Below are 26,945 nucleotides of genomic sequence, written 5' to 3'. Positions count from 1 at the left end.
TACTGTACTAAAGACTTACTGACATCACATGGGCTACTTTTGAGGAAGTGGCTTCAGGATTTCTGCCATTGTGTTGTTGGTTACTTTGCAGAACTACTGTAATATGATACTTCTGCTGAAAAAAATAATTTTTAAAGATTATTTTTCCATGTAAACAGGCTCTTAAAAAAATGACATTAGAAACTTATACCCCATATTTCATACTGATGTTGCACACATAATGTACCATGTAGTATATTAAATATATTAACTGCTTCTAAATTAGTAGTATACACATATCATGGCCAAAACTGTTATCTTGGTCCCCAAATCTCTATGGTTTATCATTTACAAAGAGGCTCCATTTGTGTGATCTGTCATGAGTATTAGGAGGAAGTAGATATTTAGGCCCCGTGCATGATCAAAACTATCTGGCATGAGAACAAAGTTTTACAGCTCTGCAGGATAACACTTCAGCAGAACAAAACAAAGGCCTGAGATTTAATATGCTCACAATGGTTCTCAAATACTGAGGGTCCCCCCCCCCCCAGTGTAGGAAGTGGCAGACATATTAACCCCTACTATTCATTTACTCTTCTTTAGAATGTCCATATAGGACCTCTGAGTCTGTTGAGATGTGTGTTATTTATTTGCCATGACATGACAGCCAGATAATAAGATGGATTAGTCAGCTCATTTGTATGCCTAGGGTGTGGGTGTTTTCTGGGACTTCTCTACTTGCAGGTTTTGTATTAAATTATTCTGCAGGGATAGTCAATGGGAGTGATGGGAGTTGTAGTCCACAGCACCTGGAGAGTACCATGTTGGCTACCCCTATCATAGATGGGTTCCATATATGTTGTGGTGTTTTTATTATATTCAGTTATTTTGGTTTCTAACATTTTTATTGTAAGCATCTAGTTAGGGTTTGCACTAAAATACAGGATAAAAAATACAGCACTAAAATGTCAGATAAATTTGACTGCCGTTAAAATTAGGCATTTTTAATTCACAAATGACAATTAAAATATCAGGTATTAGCTTGATCTAAGACTTGGGCATTTAATTTTGTTTCCAGCTACAGAATATAATTGTTATGCTGAGTCAGACCATTTAATTCAGCATTCTTCCTTGGAGGTGAAACTAATGAATCAGTTGTCTATTAAATGTAGCAAAATCCCTGGTACTGGAGCTATTGCCATTTAATTTAATGTCATGTTCACTTCTGTTAAAACACTATGTGATATCTTCATAAATTAAATCCTTACTCTATTCACAATTCAGTTATGCTAGGTAATGCTCAGTCTTTAAATTGGAGACATATGTTTTTCTTTCTTTCTTCAACACAGTTTTTCAGAAACCTTGATGTTGTGGAAATTTTTAAATGACATGTTGTTGTTGTTTAGTCGTTCAGTCGTGTTCGACTCTTCGTGACCCCATGGACCAGAGCACGCCAGGCGCTCATGTCTTCCACTGCCTCCTGCAGTTTGGTCAGACTCATGTTGGCTTCGAGAACACTGTCCAACCATCTCGTCCTCTGTCGTTCCCGTCTCCTTGTGCCCTCCATCTTTCCCAACATCAGGGTCTTTTCCAGGGAGTCTTCTCTTCTCATGAGGTGGCCAAAGTATTGGAGCTCAGCTTCAGGATCTGTCCTTCCAGTGAGCACCCAGGGCTGATTTCCTTCAGGATGGATAGGTTTGATCTTCTTGCAGTCCATGGGACACTCAAGAGTCTCCTCCAGCACCATACAGTGGTACCTCGGTTTACAAACACAATTTGTTCCGGAAGTCTGTACTTAACCTGAAGCGTACTTAACCTGAAGTGAACTTTCCCATTGAAAGTAAGGGAAAGTGGATTAATCCGTTCCAGACAGGTCCACGGAGTACTTAAACTGAAAATACTCAAACCGAGGCGTACTTAAACCGAGGCATGACTGTAATTCAAAAGCATCAATTCTTCGGTGATCAGCCTTCTTTATGGTCCAGCTCTCACTTCCATACATCACTACAGTGGTGCCTCGACTTACGAATTTAATCTGTTCCGAAGGCACCTTTGTAGGTCAAAAAATTTGTAAGTCGAAAAACGCCATTGGAAACGCGGTTTCCCATAGAAATGCATTGGAAACGGAAAAACCGTAAGTCGAAGCAACCCTATCTAAAAATTCGTAAGTCAAAAAATCCCTATCTAAAACCACCGCGGTTTCCTTTTGGATGTTGAGACAGTCGTAATCGTGCAGCCATTACCCCCATTCGTAAGTCGATTTGGTTGTCAAGTCGTTCATAAGTCGAGGTGCCACTGTACTGGGAAAACCATAGTTTTAACTATATGGACCTTTGTTGGCAAGGTGATGTCTCTGCTTTTTAAGATGCTGTCTAGGTTTGTCATTGCTTTTCTCCCAAGAAGCAGGCGTCTTTTAATTTCGTGACTGCTGTCACCATCTGCAGTGATCATGGAACGCAAGAAAGTAAAATCTCTCACTGCCTCCATTTCTTCCCCTTCTATTTGCCAGGAGGTGATGGGACCAGTGGCCATGATTTTAGTTTTTTTGATGCTAAGCTTCAGACAATAGTTTGCGCTTTCCTCTTTCACCATCATTAAAAGGTTCTTTAATTCCTCTTCACTTTCTGCCATCAAGGTTGTGTCATTAGCATATCTGAGGTTGTTGATATTTCTTCCGGCAGTCTTAATTCTCGCTTGGGATTCATCCAGTCCAGCCTTTCTCATGATGAATTCTGCATATAAGTTAAATAAGCAGGGAGACAATATACAGCCTTGTCGTACTCCTTTCCTAATTTTGAACCAATCAGTTATTCCATATCCAGTTCTAACTGTAGCTTCTTGTCCCACATAGAGATTTATCAGGAGACAGATGAGATGATCAGGCACTCCCATTTCTTTCAGAACTTGCCATAGTTTGCTGTGGTCAACACAGTCAAATGCTTTTGCGTAGTCAATGAAGCAGAAGTAGATGTTTTTTCTGGAACTCTCTAACTTTCTCCATAATCCAGCGCATGTTTGCAATTTGTTCTCTGGTTCTTCTGCCCCTTCGACATCCAGCTTGCACTTGTGGGAGTTCTCGGTCCACATACTGCTTAAGCCTGCCTTGTAGAATTTTAAGCATAACCTTGCTAGCATGTGAAATGAGCACAAATGACATGCATATTATCAAAACTAAATCTATTGCAAGTCACATTAGCACATTGGAAAGTTATTTTCATTTTTATCACATTTGCAGCGAAATCAGAATCGTGTTTACATGGAAATAAAATCAGTGAGGCTTAATATACGAATGGTTGGTTTATACCTTGGAAAGTAGGAAGAGATATGTGAGGTTAAAACATCTGGTATGTTACTGTATTGTAAGCCACAGTATTTTCCTTTGAGGAAAAAATGACAAGCCAAATAGGCAACTGGAAGTAAACACAGCTAAAATTCTCCTTCCGTCCACACGGGAGGGGAACATGCATGTTCAAGGTTCACTGCAATACACTCACATTGTGCTAAGTTATGGTTTAGCATTACCGTACATTCAAACATGCTAGTTTGATATATCTAAGATGAACTGTGGTTAGTTTCAACTATGGTTTGTACAAACAAGTATACTTCAAACTGTGATTTAGAATCTTGACTTGTTAAGATAAAGTTCGCAGTTGAGAGTCAGAATGATGCAGTGTGGTTAACTGAAAACAGAAGCAAATGCTTCTAATCTTCTCTTGGCCACACTGTAGGAACAGGGGAGGAGATGCAAACTTGTGCATATAATACTAAATTTGTTGTAGTGTTCCATCCAAACCAGGTTACCCGCATTTCACTCCAAGGTCCTGGGGCAGGCTACACCATTAAAACACAATATTAAAAATAGTTTAAAACAATTTACAACAATCACAGAATGTTGAAGAATGTACTGTACTTCATGGCAATTGCTTGTAAACAAATGCCACTTTCTGTGGGTTAGAGCCAAAGATCTCAATGTATTAGCAGAAGACACTTGATGGCTCCCCCGGAGTAGTTTGTAGTGTGGTGGAGGGCTGCAGCCTTAATCCAACCCAAGATAATTTTTTTGGTACCAGCTGGTTTAATTGATGCTACCCAGCAACGTGACAAATGGCAGACCAGGACCAACATACTTGTGTTATTTTACTGTTGGCTATTGAATGAAGGACTAATCATATGCTGCCTTTCAGAGTGTATTTTGGCACTAATAAATGGGACATTTCCTCTTGTGGCATGTCATATGGTACATGTGCTTTAAATCACAAGCAAATGTGTGCTTTAAGCAGTTGGCACAAAAATGGCACAGGTGGCAGGAGCTATGGCATTAAAGCAACTCCTATTTTGAAGTTGTTCATATAAGACATTGTATGAGTTACTTTTTTACATTTCCCCCTAAAGATTATCTTTAAAATTTTGGATTTTGACTTGCCTAATAGCAGCTGCGTAAATATTTGTTCAGGTCTTTTAATAACATGAATAAAATGTTCCACAGACTTTTGAAGTAAACCTACTCACATTTTATTTCAGGATTTAATTCCACAAGAATGCCTTCAATTTCTGTATATTGGAAATTAGAGGTAGAAGCCATAAAACTGGGATTATTTTAAGACTAAATAATTAGAACTAAGAATTCCTTTAGTAGGAGTTCCAGATCATACTCCATTTCACTTGCTTTTATTTGGTAAGTGGAATCAGAGAACAGAAAATATCCTGTTTATGTCTGTTACAATATCATATAAGTTTGAGACTGTGCGCCTCAGTCTAAATAGATGTACCCTGCAATCCTGTACCCACTTACTTGGGAGTAAGCCCCATGGAACCTCTTTCTGAGTAAGTGCATATAGGATTATGCTGTTGGTGGTGGGGTTGGGGTGAAGATGTGTTATAATTATGTCATAATCGTGTGTTTAAATCTGTTTTTTCCATCTTCTGTCTATATGTGTTACTAGCTGGCCCAAGCACGCATTGCTGTGCCTGACTCAGGGTCCTCATTTCCCAGGAAAGGGGGAGGATGTTTCCATCCCTCCCTGGGCTATGTGTCCCGTCCCCCCCGGTTGTTGTGCCTCATCCCCGTGATTCCTCCCATCCTGTTGTGACCCATGAGGTATCCCTCCCCCCCACCCCCGGGTGATCCCTGTGACTCCCCCCACCCTGACTCAACCTATGACCTATTCAGCCCCACCCCCTCCCAGGGCTCCACTCGGCCTAGTCTGTAAAGTGGAGCCGAGGCCTAGTCTGTAGGCCTCAGCTCGCCCTACTACCGTGTTTCCCCCTTTTTAAGACACCGTCTTATAACTTTTTTTACTCAAAAAAACAGACGGTGTCTTATTTTCAGGGGATGCCTTGTACCTTAAGGCCTCCTCGGAAGGGCCAGGCCACTGGCTCGGGGTGCTGCTGGGCGCTCTGTGCGGCACCGAGGCGGCAGGCTGCTGGCTCGGCGCTCCGCCCAGCGCTGCTGGGCGCTCCGGGCGCTCGGCGCTGCAGACCGCTGGTTCCGGCGGCGGGGGGCAGGCCTCGGGCAGCTCTCCCCCCAAAAGAAGAGGCCAGGCGCTGCAGGGGGCTCCGAGCGCTCGGCGCTTCGGAGCGCTCCGCTCTGCAGCCGCCGGCCTCGGGCAGCCAAACAAAAAGAGAAGAGGCCAGGCGCTGCAGGGCGCTCCGAGCGCTCGGCGCTTCGGAGTGCTCCGCTCTGCAGCCGCCGGTTCCGGCGGCGGGGCGGCAGGCCTTGGGCAGCTCCTCCCCCCCCCCAAAAAAAGAAGAGGCCAGGCGCTGCAGGGCGCTCCGAGCGCTCGGCGCTTCGGAGTGCTCCGCTCTGCAGCCGCCGGTTTCGGCGACGGGGCGGCAGGCCTCGGGCAGCTCCTCCCCCCCAAAAAAAGAAGAGGCCAGGCGCTGCAGGGCGCTCCGAGCGCTCGGCGCTTCGGAGCGCTCTGCTCTGCAGCCGCCGGTTTCGGCGGCGGGGCGGCAGGCCTCGGGCAGCTCCTCCCCCCCAAAAAAAGAAGAGGCCAGGCGCTGCAGGGCGCTCCGAGCGCTCGGCGCTTCGGAGCGCTCTGCTCTGCAGCCGCCGGTTCCGGCGGCGGGGCGGCAGGCCTCGGGCAGCTCCCCCCCCCCCCCGCAAAAGAAGAAGCCAGGTGCTGCAGGGCGCTCCGAGCGCTCGCTGTTTCGGAGCGCTCCGCTCTGCAGCCGCCGGTTCCGGTGGCGGGGCGGCAGGCCTCGGGCAGCCCAAAAAAAAGAAAAGAAAAAAAGAGGCCAGGTGCTGCAGGGCGCTCCATGCGTTCACTGCAGCAACAGCAGCCGGTTCCAGGCCCCTCTGGCTGGCTGGGGCGCTTGGCGGTCTCGCATGGAGGTATGTCTTATTTTCGGGGGGTGTCTTAGATTTCACTAATGATAAAAAATGCTGCCATGGCTTACTTTCTGACTACGTCTTAAAAAAGGGGAAACACGGTATGTAAATGCGTGCTGAGGCCTACGTCCTGTATCTCCATTCCTTGGCCCCCACCCTTGGAAAAGGAACTGTCAGCTTCTGGGTTCTATTTCCCAGCATGCACTTTTGGCTGAGTGGTGCATTCTGAAACACGGGTTTTGGGGTTTTTACGTGGCCCAGGTTTGCTATCCATCTTAGCAAACTGTCCTATAGCCTTCGGACATTCGCAAGTGATGTTGTGTCAAAATTTGACCTCAATCAGTCAAGTGGTTTTGGTGAAAAGTGGAAACACACCCACATGTCATTTTTACATTTTTTAAATATATAGATGCAGTATATACTGTCAATTATATTGTGTGTGTGCATGTGTGTGTGTGTTTAAATAAACAGAAAATGAATCCATCATCAGATAATGAGAGTACCAGGCTGAACTGGAAATTTTTTAGAGACACAGTTGTTGAGTATTAAGGTGGAGAATTTCCCAAAAAAATTGCCTCTGTCATTGTAGTTTCAGAAATCACCCTGTTTAGAGAATAATTAAAACCAAACCTTCTATTTTTCTATAATGGTTTTTGGTAGAAGGCTCCACAGTCAAAAGCATATTAATACAACAGAAGATACAGTATAATAATCTACCAGAACAATATATGACAACAAAATCTCAAGATAGAGACAAGACTAAAATAGAATTTTCCCAAGCTGAAGAATTAGAGTATTCTTAACAACCCTACATTCCATACATTTAAGTGTTAGAAGCCTGAACAGACAATGAGCCACACTAAAAATGTTTTACGTCCGACTAAAGGAATTAACCAGTACTCTCACTTTTACCCATTCTAACTATTCAGGGGTTTAGGGCAAACAAGCAATCAATGTAAAATGTCCACACGAAAACAAAAACCAGTGGGGAGCATGCCCAATATCTATAGCTGCCACTATTTAACACACATGCATTTTTTTGCTTAGACAGCAGCAGAAGCAAATACATTTCTATGATCTTGAGACTTGAGGCATTTATAGCGCAAAGTGATAGCAATAACCTGGAACTGCAGTGTTTGAAGCTACTTGAAACATTGCTCTAAGTCAGAGGTGAGCAACCCACAGTCTAGACTAGAGGCCCTTGCCGCCGTGCACTACTTCCCTTGGTGCACCCCTTTCTATGAAACAAACATACTGTATTTGGAATCAAATACTCTTGGTTTTGCCAGCTCTGTTCCACCTTTAGCCACTGCAGGTGAGAGTAGGGCTATACTTTCACTGGCTTTCTTCTGTCTTCAAACCTTTCTTAGGCATTACAGATATAGACCATCTTAAAACATCAATATACACAAAAATTTAAAATATATACAAAGAAGCAGCCATTTAAGACATATAGTAACATAATTTTTCATTGGCGTGTCTTCCCGCTAAACCGTGCCATTCACCACTTTAAGAGATACTATTGACGGAAACTCAGCCACCCTTGCAGTTACCTCCGGGTTAATATTAGACAGGTAGAATCTGATATTTTTATTGTGCCATGATGTTAAACTACCCAGAAAAAGGCGATAACACACGTATATGTAGCTGGTTGTACAGTGGACAGTAGAAAAGAATATGTTCTACAGTGTAGCACATTCAAATAACATCCACAATGTCTATCATTTCTAGGGATGTTTAAATATCTGCCCTTAACAAAAGCTGAGGGGAAAACGTTCAGTTGGGCTAACATAAATGCCCTGTGTTGGGCTGGAATTATTAACTTTGAGGTATAAGTGATCCTTTTATTGGTTGCATTTAAACCATAGAACTTGGGGTAGCAGATTTTATTTACAGCTGATTAAACGTTTTGTTTTTCAATATCCCTTAATCATATTTGGATGTTGGAATAATTATATTGCTTACAAGAATTACACAATAATTCCAAGTCAGTACCAATTGATCTAATTTTGCTTTGTGTGAGTTGGAGCCATCTGGATTTATAGGAGTTCTTAAGTAAATCAGAAAGCAGACTCGAAGGTTGGGAACGAAAATGGCAATGCAGCCAGTATTTTATAGTGCTAGTCCATGCCCAATATTCCATCATGTGTATACTTAATTCTGCACACATCGTCTCATACTTGTTTGAATTTGGGAGCCCAAGGTACGTCTCAAGAAAGGCTTTAAAGGAGTCATGTCTATCACTGCTTTACTTCTTTATTCTTAAATTTCAGACAGACAATGGGACCAGTAACCTGCCAACAGGAAATAAATTTCTCAAAAATGATGATGGCCAAGATCAAGAACAAGCAGCATTTTGTGATGCCATTGCAAAGTAAGCAGTAGTGTGGTGCAAACATCTTTAAGGAAGTAAATGACAGCACTAGTTTCATTTATAGGCTTGACACTTGAGTATTTTGTTTAATGTGTCATATATTATATGCATGCTTTTTTACTGGTTTGGAGGAGAAATGCAATTTTTTAATAGTTATTAAAGCAGCAAAACACTAAGATTGATTTCTGAATTTTTACTGCATATTCATCTGGCTGTAGGATGTTTTACCATTCCTCTATTCCTGAGCTATTACAATACTATGTAATGGAGAATTGGGGGAAAGAGGGGAACCTGAATGTTGAATTCTGTGATTACATCATTTGTATAGATTGGATGGTTTGAGATTTGTAGGATAATGGAACATCAGGTTCCATGAGTACAAGGCCGATAACTGGTCTCATAGGGTGGAGGGGAAACAAGTAAAACAGTTTTTAGGCAGATGAATTAACTGTGTGATTCTAACTCTGTTTACTAAGAAATAAGTACTGGTAACATTGTGAACTCCATGTAAGTGTAATTTATCTTCATCAGAGCAAGGAACTTACATACATATTGCTTACAGGTTGAGGACCAAGTTTCCCCATGACAATCATGAAACAAACTCAGGCTTTGTGTTGAGCCCAGTAATGTTGCAAAGAAACATCAGTGGAGAGAACTCAAGCATCAAGATTTCAATAGAAATTGAAGGTTTCCAACAGCCAGTGATATTTACATGTGATGGTATGGGTGTTTTCATTTTTTTATAAATGATGTTTCCATTGATTAAAAGATTACATCAAGATGAAAATTCCAAGAATTATCTGCATCCTAAATTATTAGCACACATGAGAATAGCCATTATTCTACAGTTTATGTTTCAGTTGGTTGTAAATATCAATAGATAGGATTCCTCTTACCGAATGTGTCTGGTGTAAGTATTAGGGAACTGTTAAATGGGCTGGGTTTGGGGTTTTGTTTTGTTTTTTACTAGAACTAGTTTAAGTGTTTCAAGTCTATTACGTAATTGGGCAGCCTGGTCAAATTTGCATGTCATGTCAGCCTTTTAAATAAGTCCACTGGGAATAAGCCATCTCCCGTGTGATAAAGTTGGCTATCTTGGGTTCTAAAGTAACATTTTATTGTTTAGAAGATGAGCACCACTCTCTTAAATCAAGCAGTTTAAATTAAAGTATAGTGAAAAAATCATTTTCCTTGTAGTTGAAAGCTTGCAGACATGTCATTGATCTTTTTATTGAGAACCCTCATGGAACTCACTGCGTATTCTGGTATGGTTACCAGGTCACTCTGATAGTGACCACTCCCCTAATAAGTTACCTTGCACTTGATTTTATGTCTTTAAATAACTTCTGCACTTAAATCTGCTGGAAATACAAATTATGTTTCATATAAATGTCTATTAACTCATTTAAATTGGAAAAACCTCAATAGTTAGTGCAGAATAAAATAGTACTTTCTTAACTGCTTTCTATTGTCTTCTTTTTTTGTTTCTTTGTTTTTGTCTTAAAATAGCAAGTTCTCCAGTTGAGCTTATAATAATGCAAGCACTTTGCTGGGTGCACGATGACTTGAATGATGTAGACATTGGCAGTTATATCTTGAAGGTTTGTGGACAAGAAGAAGTTTTGCAGAAGTAAGCAGATACTTTCCCTCTCAATATTTAAGTTGGCTTAGGGTGCTTTCAGAAAGAGACTTAATACTGCAAATAATGCAAATGTTTTTCAACTTACTGGATTTTCTGCAAAAAGAGTAAATCTGGATAAAATGCAGGCTCTCATTTTGAGAATAATGTCATGTGGACACTGCAAAAAACAACGACTAAAAAAACCACTTGTATGTATAGCCGAGAAGAGATTTTTTTGCTGATCCCTCTTCTACTCTGCACCTAAAATCTGTTTGGGAGAGCGGGTCCTCCACCTCTCAAACAGATTTTTTGAAGCCTGGTGGTTTTGAAGCCTGCTGTATCTCCCAGACTCATCACACAACCATGGGTAGTATTAACCTCTGTATGAACATAATGCTAAGCCATAGTTAACAAAGAAAAAGAGAAGAAGCAAGGGCAGTAGTAAGAGGGAGAAGAGGAAGGCAGCACATGTTGACTGCAAAGGAAAATCTTTTAGAAAACATTTTGCAAATTTGAAATGGTAGGCAACCACATGCATTTCTTTTATAGTAAGCACGGTGTAGGAAGCCATGAATACATTCAGAACTGCCGAAAGTGGGACACGGATATTAAACTGCAGCTCTTGACCCGTAATGTTATATGCAGAGATCTGGCACGAACAGTAAGTACAAAGTGAACACACATTCTCAAAACAACCTGACTTTATTGATTTCATGTGAATTATTGAGGTTGTGCACATTGCTTGCTCTCTTCTTGTAGCTTGGAACTGAGGAAAAATATAACTTGTTTTCATTGTATCATCATCAAACCTTTTATTGGCATCCCATAGAAACATCCATAACAAATCAATACAGAATTACCACCTCCCCAGTGGCACAAAACATTAGCCAAAAGAAAAGAGGCAAAACAGTTGATTGTCACATCTCTAGGTCTCCAGGGAGATCAGACGTCTGCAATGTGTTTCGACAACATAAAATCAAATAGAGATATTTAGCGGGTAACCTGGTGAGCTCCTGATTATTCCCCAGTAATAGAAAATGTATGACCCTCCAACTCTGGTTTCTATTTCGGGATGCAGGGTTGGTCTAGGAATTGCTGGCAGAGATCAGCACATAGATTACATTTAAGAACTATATGTGTAAGGGTTTCCACCAGGTGGTCTTCACATGGGCAAATTCTTTCTCCTTCCACCATGCCCGAGAACCTTCCCCAAAGGAGGTTTGATGGATTTGAGTTGAACCTGGCCAGCGAAAATGCCCTTCTTTCCTGGGGATTAAGCAAGAACTCAAGATAATTGTGGTTAATTTCATGTGCCCAAGAAAGTGAAAGTGAAGAGGGGAACATGTTTTCTCTGCTGCTACTGTTAGTTTGTGGTGTTCAATATCCCACAACCTATTTTTTATTATAGCCTTGGCAGATGGCAGGGACATCGATCGCAAAAGTTCCACTGACAGTCCAAGTTGCTGTACCTTTATGTTAAACTGTTGTAGCCCTGGGGAAGGAAAGGGGTCTAACAAAACTTCGCTGAGGAGAGGATCTTTCATCTGTTGTAAGGCAGATGTTTAGCCAGCATAGAAGAAATCTCACCCAGACTACAGTCTCTACCTTGTGTTAACCTCCCTCTAAACACAAGGCTGCGTAGGGTGCACATCGTGGGACAGCAAAAATCTTAAAAAGGAAAGCTGCCTGCACTCGTTCAACCAGCTGGGTAGACCCTAGCAGCCAGACTGGAATACGGTACCATAAAGCAATTGAGCTAGAATTTTGGCATTGAAGACCTTAAGTGCAGACCATATAACTGTTTTTATAACTGGAACAAAATCTGGCCACGAAGTTTGGAGGACTAGCTGATCAGTTTGAGATATAGCTTGCATGGTTTAATTGACCAATACAATTCAGTTCAAAAAGGGTAGGCACAACTATGATTGTTTTGTTGAAAAATGGACTCTTTATCATGTGTGATAAGGCACAAATTAACTTAAATCCATATGCTTTTTTGGATTCGCTGAGATCTTTATTGATTGTGTTAAACAACCAACTTTTTCTTTCCTTCTTTGCTGTTTTATTCTGTTTGTACATTGTTTTTTAAAAAAACCTTAGAACAGCAGTCATCACAATGAATAGGGCTGAAAGCAAAAAATGCAGGAAATTCCTGTGCACATATAAACATTTTGTACATATTATGGAGCCCTTTAGAACATGGCCTGGGGCTTTTAAAAGTATTTTTAGAGGTTAAATAGGCTCATTGGAGAGCTTAGGGGCTAATAGTGCAATCCTTTTCATATCTGCCCCAAAGCAAGCCCCACTGAGTTCAATTCCTAGGTAAGTTTTGGGTTACCGCCTAAAACATTAGTTAACCTGAAATGGATTTTACAGTAAAAAAAAGTGAGTTGACTATCAAAATTCCTATTTGGTTCACTGATTAATGGTGAATAGTTAATAGAATTTGGAGAGTGAAAAATATTGGTACAAGTTCGTAGACTTTGTGACAAACCCTTAACTAGAGTATTTGGAGGTAGATATTTGTGTGCACTTTATTCTTTAAAGGAAGAGTGGGGAGAAGCCAAAATTCTCATTTTCTAAACTCCAGACAAATTGCCGTCCATGTGTATATTAATTTTTAGAGTTCCTTTAGAAGAAACATGTGGTAATAGCCTTCAAATAACTTGTATATCTCTCATTAGGAAGATGATGACAGTACACCTGTAGATTTGACGAAACATCTTTATCATGTAGAAAAGCTTTTCAGAGAGAGCATTCAAAGGTAAGCACTGTCATAACATCCTTTGTAATGAAATGAATTGCCTCCAAGTTGTCAGTATATTGCTTTTACAAATGCATATAGTAATATAATCATTGTTTGTTTCAGTCACTCTCTTGAAGAGCTGTTGGAAGCTTATCATAATCAAGTCGATAAACTACTTAAGAATGAGGTAAGCTTTATCTCTTGCTGCACTAAACTTCTATGGCAATGTTTTAAATACACAAGCTGATTAATATGGTAACTGCTGATAATATGCCAGTAGCTGCTTGTATTCGGGAGAGGGAATGTGCTAGTTGTAGCTACCCAAACACTGTGCAAATAACCGGTCCCCCAAAGTCTCACTTCCAAAATCCAGGCCCCTTGTGCTTTTGCAGTTGAAACATGGAATATGCTATTGCTTCCTGAGGCTTGCACTAAGACTTGCGTTTTTATATGACAGCTGCCTAGCAGTTTCACATTTTAGGAGGTAGTAATAGTCGTAGAACTGGACTATTGCATTTTTCTCCAAATCTGTGAAGTCTCCCCGCCCCTGGTCCATACTTCCCCATGTCCACATTCCTCCACATTAAAAACAAATAACGGTGCTCATGTGTATTTTTCAGAGTACAAATGAGAATCCATATAGATCTTTATAAGGGGCTATATACCCTTTGCTGGACAGGGATAGCTTGGCGACTGTGAGTCTTGTGTTCGTAACCACACAATTAGACTCCTAATTCAGGACTCTGTCATGTGCTTTTCTCATCAGAACCAGACTAAAGCTGTAGATCATATCATTAAAGCTGTTCGAAAAATTTGCTATACATTGGATGGGGTAGAGACTCCTGCAATTACAGCATCTGTAAAGAAGCTAAGAAGAGCAGTTAACCTTCCAAGGAGTGCGAGTCCTGAGGTAATTGCTTTGCCATGTTTTGTGCTATGTATGTGCTTTGTGAGATATAGAAACATTTAGTCCCATCTCCTCCTTTACCTGCAGACAAGTTGAAAGGGCAAATGTGGGAAAGACAGGTTTTTGTTTCACTAACCAAGAAGCATGGTGTGAGGTAAATGGAAAATGTTTCTTCTTATTCTTTTGAGGGGTGAGAAGGAGAACTATTTATTTTGGAGCATGGTGATTTTTTCCTTCTGCAATTACAGCCTTTGAAGGGGCTTGGGGCAGTGATAGTGAGGACGTTCCACTTCTGTACTTTTTCAGCGGAGAGTGAGAGGGCAGAGAGAACTGGCATTTACAGTAGGTGATTGCCTCTAAAAGAAGTAAAGAAAGAAAGAAATATTATGAAGTTTTCATAGGATAGTTTTAAAAATCGGTTGGATACCTGAATAACTTTCATTTATACTATAACGTAACCAAGGGTTTTCACATTTGTGAGGATTGTGTTTTCCATATGTTATTGCACAGGTGTCTTTAACATCTTCTGATGAGACTAGCAAGAATGCAGTTGGTAAGTACGAAACTTGAATCTAATTTTGTCTTTAATGTTTGTTTTAATGGTTACCTTCCTAAAGCAAAATTTTTTATTTTAGGTGCCGTGCAACTTGAAAACCCTCTGCAGACGAGCATAGATCAGCTGACCTCAGCAGTATATGCTCTTCTTCAACTCCACTTGAACTCGTGCAGCAGTCCCTTAAACACTCCAAAGATTCAGAAAAGCACTAAAGAAGCATGGACTGCCACAGAGCACCTCCAGTTCACAATATTTGCAGCTCACGGAATTCTTAGTAGCTGGGTCTCCGTGTGAGTAACTAAACCAAAACGCACCTTTTACCTCAGTGTGCATGCATCACAATGTTTTGATTCATCATAATGTTTGTCTCCCTTTTACAGTTATGAAAAATACTATTTGGTTTGTTCTCTGACCCACAATGGAAGAGATCTTTTCAAACCTGTGCAGTCCAAGAAGGTTGGCACTTATAAGAATTTCTTCTATTTGATTAAATGGGATGAATTGTAAGTGGTGATTTTTTATTTATCTGACTCATTAAAAATATTATGGTTTCACTGAGTAGTAACTATCACATCCCCTAAGATTGTTAATTAATGCTACTGATTCCATCAGACCACATAGTTAACTATGTCTTTCATTTTCTATGCTCTGTCAATGCATGAAATTCTGGATATTTTACCAGGTCCTTCAGCATAATTTGCATAGAACCTCTGGACTTTTCAAGATAGAAATAACTAAAAATAAAATTGGTGTTCTACTGTTCAGTTATTAATGTATTCAGCTGGTGAAGAAAACAAGGAAGCAAGCTTGCAGGCCCAGTTCTCGTCCCCAGTATTGCCTTGAGGATCAAGCTGCTTCCCACACAATGAAAATTCCTATATAGAATTGGGAATTTCCTCATGTGGGAAACTATGAGGAATCCTATGTGAAGCTGATGACATATGAGACATGTGCATACAACCAAGTAGGCATGTGCATTTTCCCAGATGGCAAACAATTTCTTACACAAAAGTGATGGATGTAGGAAACAGCCCTCACCATACTGTATTAAAAGTATGGCTTTACAAAAGTCAGTTGATTATTCCTGTTCCATTTCTCATCATGCTTCTAATGACTCAGTTTCTTTGTCACTAATGTTTATAAATATTGCATGAAATATTTTGTCCATGTAAGAAGGGTTTCTGTTGAAGTATGGTGAGGGTTAGTGAGATTGCAGTAGTGCAATTTTCTACGTTTAGTTGCCAATGGAGAATAAAGCACTCTTTTAACAATGGGGGAACTACATATTGATGTTCAACATATATTTTTAAGGCATAGTAGTCAGTAATTCCTAACGATCCTATTTCCTTATTTTACAGAATAATTTTTCCTATACAGATCTCTCAGTTGCCATTAGAATCCATTTTATGCCTTACTCTCTTTGGAATATTAAATCAAACTGGTGGTGGTTCACCTGATTCCAATAAACAGAGAAAAGGCCCTGAGATGTTGGGTCAAGTTTCCTTACCTCTTTTTGATTTTAGGCGGTGAGTATCCAAAATGTCTTCTGTGGCAAATAGTATAGTTTTGCTAGAGGGAGGTTACCAATTTTAATCCAAAGAAAATAGAGTTGAACCAAAGAAAACAGAAAGAGAAATGCATTATATAGGTGGGATGGACTCTAGATAACTGCCACCTCCTATTTTGAATAATATATTTTAAATGTGTTAATTGTTTTGAGGGGTGGAGTCATAGGCTGGCTCCATGTTAAGGATTGTGATACTTTTGAATATTGAGTGGTATTGACTGCAGTCCTGCATATGGACTTCCTAAATTTTCCATATTTCATAAGATTTCAGCTATTAAGGTTTTATCACCCTAGAAATTCCACTACTTGTACAAAATTATCCAGGTTCCCAGTACATTGTCCAGTAAAGCAGTTCCCATCATCCTTGACCATTGGCCATAGTGGCTAAGGTTAATAGGTGTTGGGGCCCTCCAGATGTTGTTGGTACTACGTGTTAGCAATCCCAGAGTGAACTTAAGGAATACTGCAGGTAGAGCCTTTGTTCACGTGGGCACTAGGACACAATCAAGTGGGTTGTCATCCTCCACTTGCTAGAAGGCAGGAAAAAACTTACAACTTCAAAATAACCTGTAGATCACCCCTGTCTTGGAGTGGCAGTTTGTTTTTCTAGCCTTGCCTGAAGCAGACCTGATTTTGCTGGTGCTCTTCTGGCCCAGTCTTTTCTGGCTCATTGTGTGTGTGATCTGTGATATTCTGAGTGCAGTGAGTGATTCTCTGTTGTTGTCCCCCCCACCCCACCCCCAAGGCCTATTCCTCAGCATTTGTGTCTTTCATTCTGAGCCATTTCCCCCTCCGTGTCTGCCTTTCTTTGTTTTTCCATTAATTATACAGTTGATTCTTCTCTCCCTTCCAATTAATTCTTTCCTTGATAAATTCTGTGATAAATTGTACACTTGACTGACTATTAACCCCAAGTTGGGGGCTTCCTTACTTATTAATAGTATTTTTCTTACCTGGGTTCAACCTTCAATTCCTTCCTTTAATTATCCCTCCTGAATTAATTCAGTTTTATTCTTGAACAGGTCAACAAACTTTTTCAGCAGGGGGCCGGTCCACTGTCCCTCAGACCTTGTGGGGGGGCAGACTATATTTTGGGGGGTGGGAAATGAACGAATTCCTATGCCTTACAAATAACCCAGAGATGCATTTTAAATAAAAGGACACGTTCTACTCATGTAAAAACACACTTATTCCCGGGCCGTCCATTGGCCAGATTTAGAATAAAAATTATAATAATTTATTATTTATACCCCGCCCATCTGACTGGGTTTCTCCAGCCACTCTGGGCGGCTTCCAACAAAATATTAAAATACAATCCTGTAGCGATCCCAAAAGAATGGAGTAAACACTGAAATAGCAGAAAAATTAAGAATCATCCATAAAAATGCTTGCTAAACTCACACAAGAGCCCAAGAAGGCGATTGGGCTGGATCTGACATCCTAAACAATTCCACTCAAGATGTAGATTGCCTTTATAAAACATTTCTCAGTTTCTTTAAGTTTGCTGTGTTTGTGGCAGATGCATCTGTGGACATGTCCCATTTGTGTCTCGTGCTATGGCACCATAAATAGTAGCAAGACGCATTGTGTGAGTAAACTGATCCCACCTAGACTGATCTTAGCAACAGATTATTTTGATGGCAGGGAGCTTGTGGGAGATGACAATTCATTAGGTAACATTCTCATAGAGATGGATAAAAAGAAGGCAGTGCCATAAGAGGGAGGATAAGTCTCCTTTTTGGTGCTTCCATCTTTCTTAGACTTTTCATGCCTCCTGTTTTGCTTGCAGAGGTCATGAATTTTGATCTAATAGGTTACTAAAGATTTCAATCCAGAGGTCCATAATGCTCAGGATTTCTGAAAATCATCTTTATAAGCATATGGAAAATTATCTTTATAAGCCTGCTGATGCTGACGTATATGAATCAGGTCTTAGATGATTCTATGAACAAAACTTGTTTATTCTTCCTAGTAATAACTGCTTAAGTTGGCTCTTTATTTGATTTAACAAGCAAATTCTGTCCTCACATTCCAACTGCTATCATTTTGTAACTGATAGTTCTTTCTCTGCACAGAGAACTAAATTCTTCTTGGTTTTGTGTCTGTAGAATGTTGACTTGTGGAACAAAACTTTTACACCTTTGGACACCTCCCACAAACCTTGTCCCTGGAACGGTCCAGAAAAAAGGAAATTTAATGGAAAGAATAGTATTGCAGGTAATGCTAGTTTCATCTTAATAGCTTTTAAAAGCTTTTATACCCTATGCAGAATTATTTGAGTAGTAATAAATGATCCCTTTCACAATCACATCTTTAATCCACAATGAAAATTTGAGTGCTGTATCTCGTCATTACTTGGACTCTTTTTGCAAAACCGTGAGAAGATATATCTGCCCTTTTTCTGCTTTAGCCTTTTTGTATATGGCTGTGCAGTCCATGCACATACAAAAGAGTAAAATAACTGCAGAGTGATGAAGAAATATGAAAACTTCTGTGACATAGTTTGCCTGTGAGGGTTTAGACTTAACTCTTTCTGAGGGGTTTGCACATTACAAATTCTTATATGCACAGCCCTTTATTTTTTGTGCAAAGGCGAGTCTTTAATGCAGCTTAACAGACCATTTTTTCATCCTGGTAAGCATGCTGGGAAATGATTGCAAGGATCACTTTCTCAGTATGCTCTAACTGCAAAAATATACATAGATCCTTGTATGGACCTTTGTATCCAAAAGTGTGATGCATGATGTCTGGCCTACACATACAATGTAATGAGATGGTGTAGTAGAGGCAGACTGTAGTACTTCAAACTGCTGGCAGCCATAATACTTTTTAATGTGTCCCTATGTAAAAAAAAAACCAAAAACCAAAAAAACCCATGATTAACAGAAAGTTAGAACCTCTCTTCCTCATACTTTAGTTACTTGTAATAACTTCTAGGGAACATTTTAAAATGGGCTTCTCCACTTGTAGCTTCATTTGGTCGGTTTTGCATTCTACTCTAAGGTCCGCTTTGCACATCACAGTAAAGCTATTTTTAATTGTCTGGGCACATAACACCAATCCTGGCCTGACTGCACTGGCTGCCAATTAGTTTCCAGGTCTAATTCAAAGTGCTGGTTTTGGCTTACAGAGCCTTATGCAGCTCAGGACTACAATACCTCAAGGATTGCCTCTTCCCATATCAATGGATCCAGACCCTGCTGTGGTGTCCTTGAGTGGGTGGGACATTTTAATCCAGTCTTTAAGTTCGTCTTTGAAACCCCCCCCCCCGTTTATGCCAGTTTTAATGTATATATTTGTTTATATATTGTAAGTCACATTTTGCAATGACAAACGTCACATGGAAACTTTATCATATGTATTATTTGTGAGAACACTTCACACTAAATGTTCTTTTTGATATTTATGGTCTGTGGCTTTGGTCATTGATGTTTTGTTATTTTATTGTGAGGGGAAAGAGGGGGAAAAGTGGGTGCTGGAAATGAGGTCATAATTGGGACGTAGAAGAAGTTCTCTGAGTTGCCATTTCATAATTTGCTTCAATAATAATTTTACTTTCTTAATTTTTCAGATTGATTTCCCTTCCTTATCATTTGATATTGTATACAAAATTCCTCAAGCTGCAAACAGTACCACATGTCATTCTATAGAAACATTGGAAAAAGATTCAAGAGAGCGTCTTCTTTCCATTCTTTCCAAGGAGGGTACACTTGGGTATGTTGTATTGCATTAAGCGTGGTTAGTCAACATGGTGCCCTCAAAATGTTCTGGACTTCATGTATCATCAGCTTCAGTTAGGATGGCCAATGTTCAGAGATTATGGGAGTTTTAATCCAAAATATCTGGAGGACTTCACTTTGGGTATCCTTAATGTTAAGAATAGTGGTTTGCCTTTCTACATAATTAGCCTGCAGCAGGCATCCCCAAACTGCAGCCCTCCAGATGTTTTGGCCTACAACTCCCACAATCCCTAGCTAGCAGGACCAGTGGTTGGGGAATATGGGAATTGTAGTCCAAAACATCTGGAGGGCCGAGGTTTGGGGATGCCTGGCCTACAGTCACCTTTTTATTTAATATACATGTTCAAAAGTTTGCACTTTATTAGGTGTTGAGGTTCTTTATCTTCTAGTTTACAAGTCCTGACAAAATTATATTTCCACACTTTTGAATCTAACTTTCTTCTTTTGTGTGTGAGAAAACTTGAAACCTGACATTCTTACAGGAAATATGCATCAGAATACCATAAACCGTGCTGCCCATCTGTATATTGCCATATACAGCAATCATTCCTGCATTTATTTTTGTTTTTTATTTTGACTGGATTTTTGGTGATCTGGAGAAATCTTGTCTTTTTATCGTCCTGTTTGCATGAAATAAGTAGCAAAAAGCTGGGAAATAGTTGTAAGTGCTTCCCTGAAGGAAAGGTGCTTCTTGCCCATTTGAAGTGAGGGATGATTTACCTTTTTATTTCAATATGTGTTTTAGAGACATATTATTTAGACACATCAGAATCATTCCCTTTCCCTGTATATTTCCAGGTGTTGCAGATTCATATGTCTTTTCGGTCTTTCAATAATCTCTGCCCAGAGGTCAACATGTTAAATATTTCCCTGTTGATTATCCTGGACCTCAAAGCTGCTCCTTTTAACCTTTTTGGGTCTGCAGAACCTGTTGACTCTTAGTACCGCAGAATAATAGAAGGGTCATTCCATGTCAAAATGATCCACGGACTTTTACCTTACCATTTCATATTGGTTTCAGTTTCCTAAAAGTAGTATAAGAGAAGGTACCTGATCTCAGTTTTTTTATCTCATCCTGTTTTTGAGTTCTGAGGGTTTGAATTTTCAAAAAATTGACAGTTTTGGCCTTGCTGGACTACATAAAAACCTTAAAAACTCAGCCCAGGATTGAAACCCACCCTACCCCTGATGGCAAGGCCAGGGCTTGGGCAAAGCCCACGTAAGCAGTTTTCAAAGTTCTGTTGGGAGCCTTTGAAATGCTTCACAGAGTAGGGTGCAAAGGATGGCAATCCTGTTTGGGGTATGTGTGTGTTTCCTGCTTGGTCTGGATATCCTGTCCGTCCGTCCCCCCAATTCATTTCAAGACTTTTCTCCTTTGAGTTTGGGACTTCAAAGCACACCACATCCCCTGACTTCACTTGTGACATCAGGTGATTGTCAAATTAAACCCGTGAGGCACATCCTAATAATGATCATAGGAACTAATAAAAACTTCCTTCCTTCCTTCCTTCCTTCCTTCCTTCCTTCCTTCCTTCCTTCCTTCCTTCCTTCCTTCCTTTCTTTCTTTCTTTCTTTCTTTCTTTCTTTCTTTCTTTCTTTCTGTAGATTGTCTAGAAAGGATAAAGCATTTTTGTGGGAGAAGAGACATTATTGCCAAACAGATGCAAGCAGCCTTCCAAAGATATTGGCCAGTGCACCAAACTGGGATATGACAAACCTGCCTGAAATATATTTGCTGCTTCAGCAGTGGCCTCCCTTACCTCCTCTGACTGCATTAGAATTGCTGGACTCCAAGTAAGTAACAAGTTCTGAACTATGTTGTGCTATTCTCTTCTTCAAGTGAGAAGTGCAAGCCACATTCATAATTCATTAACTTACTGTTTGCTGCTTAATGGAAGTTTCAGCAGCCATACAAATGTGTCCTTGGAGGTTGCAGATGATTAAATGTGCATCTTGCAAGGCGTAGGGTTCTAAATTGCTATTTTTATTTTAGTAGGCTTGTAGCCTGATTACAGTGGTGCTGTGCCAGTACGTAAGTGGGATGGAATGTGGTAGCCACTTCACCAGAACATTACAGTGTTAATGTTGACATTGGAAGAATGTTATATAGTTTTGCAGGCGGATACACCAGTGCTTACAATTAGGAACATCCCTTATGGTACAATCAAGTGTCTTTCCTGTTGTGTTATACTGTATGTACTGATTTAGAGAGTCACAGAATGACAGTGCATTCTAAGAAACATTTCAACAGTCCCCGTACGGAGACGAGGCTGCAAATTTTCAAGACAATTTTCTTTGTTCCCCTGCATATTATAGCACATTTTATATAGACCGAGAACTGATTTAGATTATTCATTAATAAAAGTAATTATTTATTCCCAAAACCACCAGGGAAGTATGCTCTTTTCAAAGTTAAACGAAACACTGTTTGTTACAGATGTTATGCTTTGTAGCTTTGCAGATCAGGAAGTAAGAACAAGAGCTGTGCAGTGGATTGAGGCAATTAGTGATGATGAACTTGCTGACTTTCTTCCCCAGTTTGTGCAGGTGAGATGAATGACACATTTAAATATCTTGAAAGCGAGGGGGCGGGGAACTTAGGATTTAACAGTTGCACGCAAAAACTATGGATCATTCTGACATTTTGAAAGTGTAGGATTTAGATACAATGATATTTAGTCCAATAAATTCAAACTATGGGTTTGTAATTTACCTGTTGTGATTGGTAGTTGCTCTTAAAAGGCAAACTGAACCTCTCTCCTTTTTTCCTAACCATATCCATGCATTCCTGGTTGCTTTTGCTACCCCTTTAATATAGGCACCCTCCTTCCTTTTTGGCAAGGGCCAGAGAGAAGGGAATACCGAAGGATTAATGCATACAATACTGGAGAAATATTTCCAAGGCTGCAATGGAACTCAGTTTTTTGGTTCATATCTAAAATTATGATAGTGAGCCTGCCCAAATGCTAAGATCATTTGAGACCATTTTCAGTGTCTCCTCCCCACAGCTTCTGAAATTAGGCAGGCAGTGACTGAAGAGAAGCCTTTTCCATCTGTGACACCCCACATGTGAAATGTCCAGGGAAGCTTTCCTGGTGCTAGATGAAAACTTTTTAATTTGCTTAGGCCTATCATCATATAATTAAAAGTGGTTAATTGTTGCTGATCACAGATTTTATTGTGTATGCTAGTTGTTGATTGCCTGTTTGCTTTATAAGTCAGTATAAATTTTGATTTATACTTAAAATTCGTGTTTTGTAAGTAGTTCTATTTTTCATTGTTATGGGAGATGTCAAACAAAAGGGCAGATATTCTAAATAAGTACATATATTCTGAATGAATAGTAACTTACATCGTGCTGAATAGCTTTACATACCCAGGAATATGGTTCTGGGAATAGTTGTCCCCTTAAAATATCTGTAAAACTACATGTGTCTCATTGTAGTAAGCCACCTAAAGCTGTGTTCATTGAGTATTACAACTATATTTTATACTAGTTCACTGTAGCCCCTCAAATAGACAGCTGCTTTAATAACTCTGTTGGTTAAAACTTGATCTTTCTTATATATATAGGCACTAAAATATGAAACCTATCTGGACAACGCTCTAGTCAGATTCCTTTTGGCCCGAGCATTAGGAAATATTCGAATAGCACACTATTTATATTGGTAAGAAGATCTACATTCTTTTTTGTTATCAGATTTTTCTGAGATTTTATATTCCCATTCTTTAGTTAGTTAGTTAGTTAGTCTGATAATATAAAGTATATTATTATTAAAGATCACAGTTCCTTATAGCGTAGAAAAATATCTGCCGCCACCACTGGAAATATTTTTAATTATGTGTTCTGAAAAACCAGAAGTGTACTTACTTTATGATGCCCTGGGCTGCTGCTTTCTTTTCCAGCAGGCTAACTTGCCGTATATTGTAAAGTACCACATTTTACAACAGCCTTTCTCATACTAGTGCAGTTAGTTCATCATTCTGTATCCTAAGCAAGATGATGCTTCGTAATTAAAACCCACGTACAAAGTGTAACAAAACAATAACACCAGTTTAACGTCAAATGTAATGTTCCACTGCAAATGTAGTGGAAGTAGCATGGCCCTGAACACAGAGGTGAAAAGTAGTTTATAACAACACTTTCTCTAAAGTTCCTTGATAGGAGTCTTCTGTGGAATCTGAGAACCCTTTGCTGCAATACTAGAGAGAGCATCTTAACTCTTAATTCACACCTCCTTGCCCAATCCATGGCATGTTTACTCTGCCTACACTGGGGCTTACTTCCTTGTATTTAGGATTGTAGCTTCTCTCCCTTCACACCTTTTTTTTTGCATTGCTTGTGTTGTATGTGTCAACTAATACTGTGTTCTGTGGCACTTTATAATCTAGTTACTGCAGCAGGAAATTTAGTAGCCTACGGAGGTGTGTGCAGTTTGTGAAGAAATTTAGTAGCCTACATACGTGTGTGTACAGTTTGTGAAGAAAACTAATCTAATATTATGTAATATTTCAGGTTACTGAAGGATGCCTTGCATGATATCAAACATGGTGTAAGGTATGAGCATATCCTTGGTGCCTTCCTTTCAGTCTGTGGCAAAGGATTGAGAGAAGAGCTGGAAAAGCAGACAAAATTGGTACAGATTCTGGGAACCGTGGCAGAAAAAGTAAAACAAGCAAGTGGATCTTCCAGACAGGTTTGTTACATTAGGAATATATATTTCTACTAGCTGGCCCTGCCACGCGTTGCTGTGGCTCAGTCTGTTAAATGGAGCCTCAGAGTCCCCCTTCAGACTCCCCTCACCTTCAGAGTCCCCCTGTTTTACACGTGTTATGTTTACACAGGTGCATCCCTGTGACTCCCCCCACCCTGTCCCAACCCATGACCTATCCCGCCCCCTCCCCCACCCAGGCAAGCCCCCACCTAGTCTGGAAAGTGGCCCAGTCTGCAAATCCAAGCCGAGATACTGTGGAGAGGGAAGCTTTACTAGTTGCAGTTTCAGTGTAGCCGTCGCTAGAGGGCGCTGTGTTGCAATCTCTCCTGTGGAGCTCCTAGCATGCACTTTCGTATGATTTGTGAGTTCTGAAATGGGGTTTGGGGGGTTTTACCTGGCGTAGGTGACACATCTGTCTTTGAAAATGGTATGGGGTCACTCAGGTAGTCTCATTTGACTTCGTGTCCAAATTTCAACGCTATCGGTCAAGCGGTTTTGTTGAACATTGGAGATGAAGGAACATACGCAGTTTACATTTATATATATAGATGTGTATTGCTAATTAAAATCACTTCTTAATCCAGGTCAATTTTAACCTTGTAATGTTCATTAACAGATTGTCTTACAAAGCGGAATGGAGCGTGTTCAGTCCATTTTCTTAAAAAACAAATGCCGTTTGCCTCTCAGTCCCAGCCTTGTAGCTAAAGAACTGAATGTCAAGGTATGGTGTGTGTCTAGATTTCTAATCCAGTATAATATGTATGTACTCACACGTAGTAATACATGCAAGAATAACCAGCAGGAAAGAGCAAAACTGTTTGGCGGGCATAGGGCAAATGACTTGAAACTGTAAATGATTAAAACCATTGTTGGATGAGACGAAAGGTCACTCAGTCCAGTTTGGAAGTTCACAGTATGGCATGAAGTCAAGCGCTCCTCCCTTTATCTCCCTAGGATATGGCACTTGGAATCATGTTGCCTCTGCATATGGAAGTTCCAGTAATAACTAGAAGAAAGAACCTAAAATTCTCTATGTGAATTTTCGGCACAGGTTTTGAAAGTGCTAAAGAAAATAAAACCACCATAATTAGAAATACGCATACATTTTTTGCGTAATCTCATCTTGACTTCAGTGCTTTGTGAAATTTGAAGACAAATACAGTTGTACCTTGGAAGTTGAACAGAATCCGTTCTGAAAGTCTGACTTCCAAAACGTTTGGGAAGCAAGGCGCTGCTTCTGATTGGAGCTTCCTGCAGCCAATCAAAAGCCCTGATGGATGTTCAGGTTCCAAAGAACATTTGCAAACCAGAACAATAACTTCCGGGTTCGTGGCGTTGGGGAACCAAAACGTTCGCCTCGCAAGGCATTCGACTTCCGAGGTACGACTGTACTAAACTGTCAAAATAAATTTGCGTAGGTGCACAGTTGTAGGAAGAAACGGGAAGTTGTTGAAGCCATACTCCTTTGCAAGTTCCCTCCCCCCCCCTGCATTCATGAGCGCAGGATAAATATTTTTTTTAAAAAAAGATACATTGCTAATAAGATACAAAATAAGTAACAATAAAAGGAGGGAAAATAAAGAATAATATAAATATGTATAGTAAATGCAAGCATATTTTTATTATAAAAAAGCTTTATAATACTGTTGGAACATACTTTGCTATTTTTATAATGAGGTACCAGGGTTAGATGATACAATGCAAATCTCTGCAAATCTGCCATCCTCACTTCATCAATATAGCCATGAGAAATAACAAAAAGATATTGCTTTTAAGTTGGGCTTCTGTATCCTTTGTGGTTCACTTATTTGCTAGTTTAGCAAAATTAATTATAATATTTTCTTGTAAAGATAGTTGGAGCTCCTTGGTTGCCTTTGTATTGCTAGTTAGTCTTCTGTTAATTAATGTAAATTATATTTTGCAGGCATGTTCCTACTTCAGTTCTAATGCAGTATTGCCTTTGTATTGCTAGTTAGTCTACCGTTAATTAATGTAAATTATATTTTGCAGGCATGTTCCTACTTCAGTTCTAATGCAGTATTGCCTTTGTATTGCTAGTTAGTCTTCTGTTAATTAATGTAAATTATATTTTGCAGGCATGTTCCTACTTCAGTTCTAATGCAGTATTGCCTTTGTATTGCTAGTTAGTCTACCGTTAATTAATGTAAATTATATTTTGCAGGCATGTTCCTACTTCAGTTCTAATGCAGTACCTCTTAAACTTGCTCTGGTGAATGCAGATCCCTTGGGAGAAGAAATTAATGTCATGTTTAAGGTACATTTTTTCAGTATGTGTTTGACATGCATACTTTTGTGGTAACATAAATTGGATAAATCTTTTAAAACTAGTTAGCTTTATGATACATACCTATGGCATGTATGACTGTTGCAGTAAGTAATTGAGTGGGG

The 26,945-nt window shown here is 39.9% G+C and overlaps 1 protein-coding gene across 1 annotated transcript in view; it reads left to right on the top strand.

Moving 5' to 3' along the window:
* The window catches only part of PIK3C2A (phosphatidylinositol-4-phosphate 3-kinase catalytic subunit type 2 alpha), a 46,314-nt gene that overhangs the window by 8,759 nt on the left and 10,610 nt on the right, over positions 1 to 26,945 (top strand). The window contains exons 3-21 of the mRNA XM_060275983.1: positions 8,584 to 8,684; positions 9,247 to 9,404; positions 10,194 to 10,314; positions 10,855 to 10,966; positions 12,990 to 13,069; positions 13,175 to 13,238; positions 13,818 to 13,961; positions 14,469 to 14,511; positions 14,594 to 14,804; positions 14,895 to 15,017; positions 15,873 to 16,040; positions 18,190 to 18,298; positions 19,653 to 19,795; positions 21,427 to 21,615; positions 22,275 to 22,368; positions 23,395 to 23,489; positions 24,338 to 24,518; positions 25,153 to 25,257; positions 26,719 to 26,811. Of these exons, the coding sequence (XP_060131966.1) occupies positions 8,584 to 8,684; positions 9,247 to 9,404; positions 10,194 to 10,314; positions 10,855 to 10,966; positions 12,990 to 13,069; positions 13,175 to 13,238; positions 13,818 to 13,961; positions 14,469 to 14,511; positions 14,594 to 14,804; positions 14,895 to 15,017; positions 15,873 to 16,040; positions 18,190 to 18,298; positions 19,653 to 19,795; positions 21,427 to 21,615; positions 22,275 to 22,368; positions 23,395 to 23,489; positions 24,338 to 24,518; positions 25,153 to 25,257; positions 26,719 to 26,811 (2,334 nt within the window). The remainder of the gene's footprint in view (positions 1 to 8,583; positions 8,685 to 9,246; positions 9,405 to 10,193; positions 10,315 to 10,854; positions 10,967 to 12,989; positions 13,070 to 13,174; positions 13,239 to 13,817; positions 13,962 to 14,468; positions 14,512 to 14,593; positions 14,805 to 14,894; positions 15,018 to 15,872; positions 16,041 to 18,189; positions 18,299 to 19,652; positions 19,796 to 21,426; positions 21,616 to 22,274; positions 22,369 to 23,394; positions 23,490 to 24,337; positions 24,519 to 25,152; positions 25,258 to 26,718; positions 26,812 to 26,945) is intronic.

This window comes from Zootoca vivipara, chromosome 1 (assembly GCF_963506605.1).
Source record: "Zootoca vivipara chromosome 1, rZooViv1.1, whole genome shotgun sequence".
NCBI lineage: Eukaryota > Metazoa > Chordata > Lepidosauria > Squamata > Lacertidae > Zootoca > Zootoca vivipara.
Note: the sequence above shows the minus strand (reverse complement) of the source record. Positions and strands in the feature narration are given on the sequence as shown.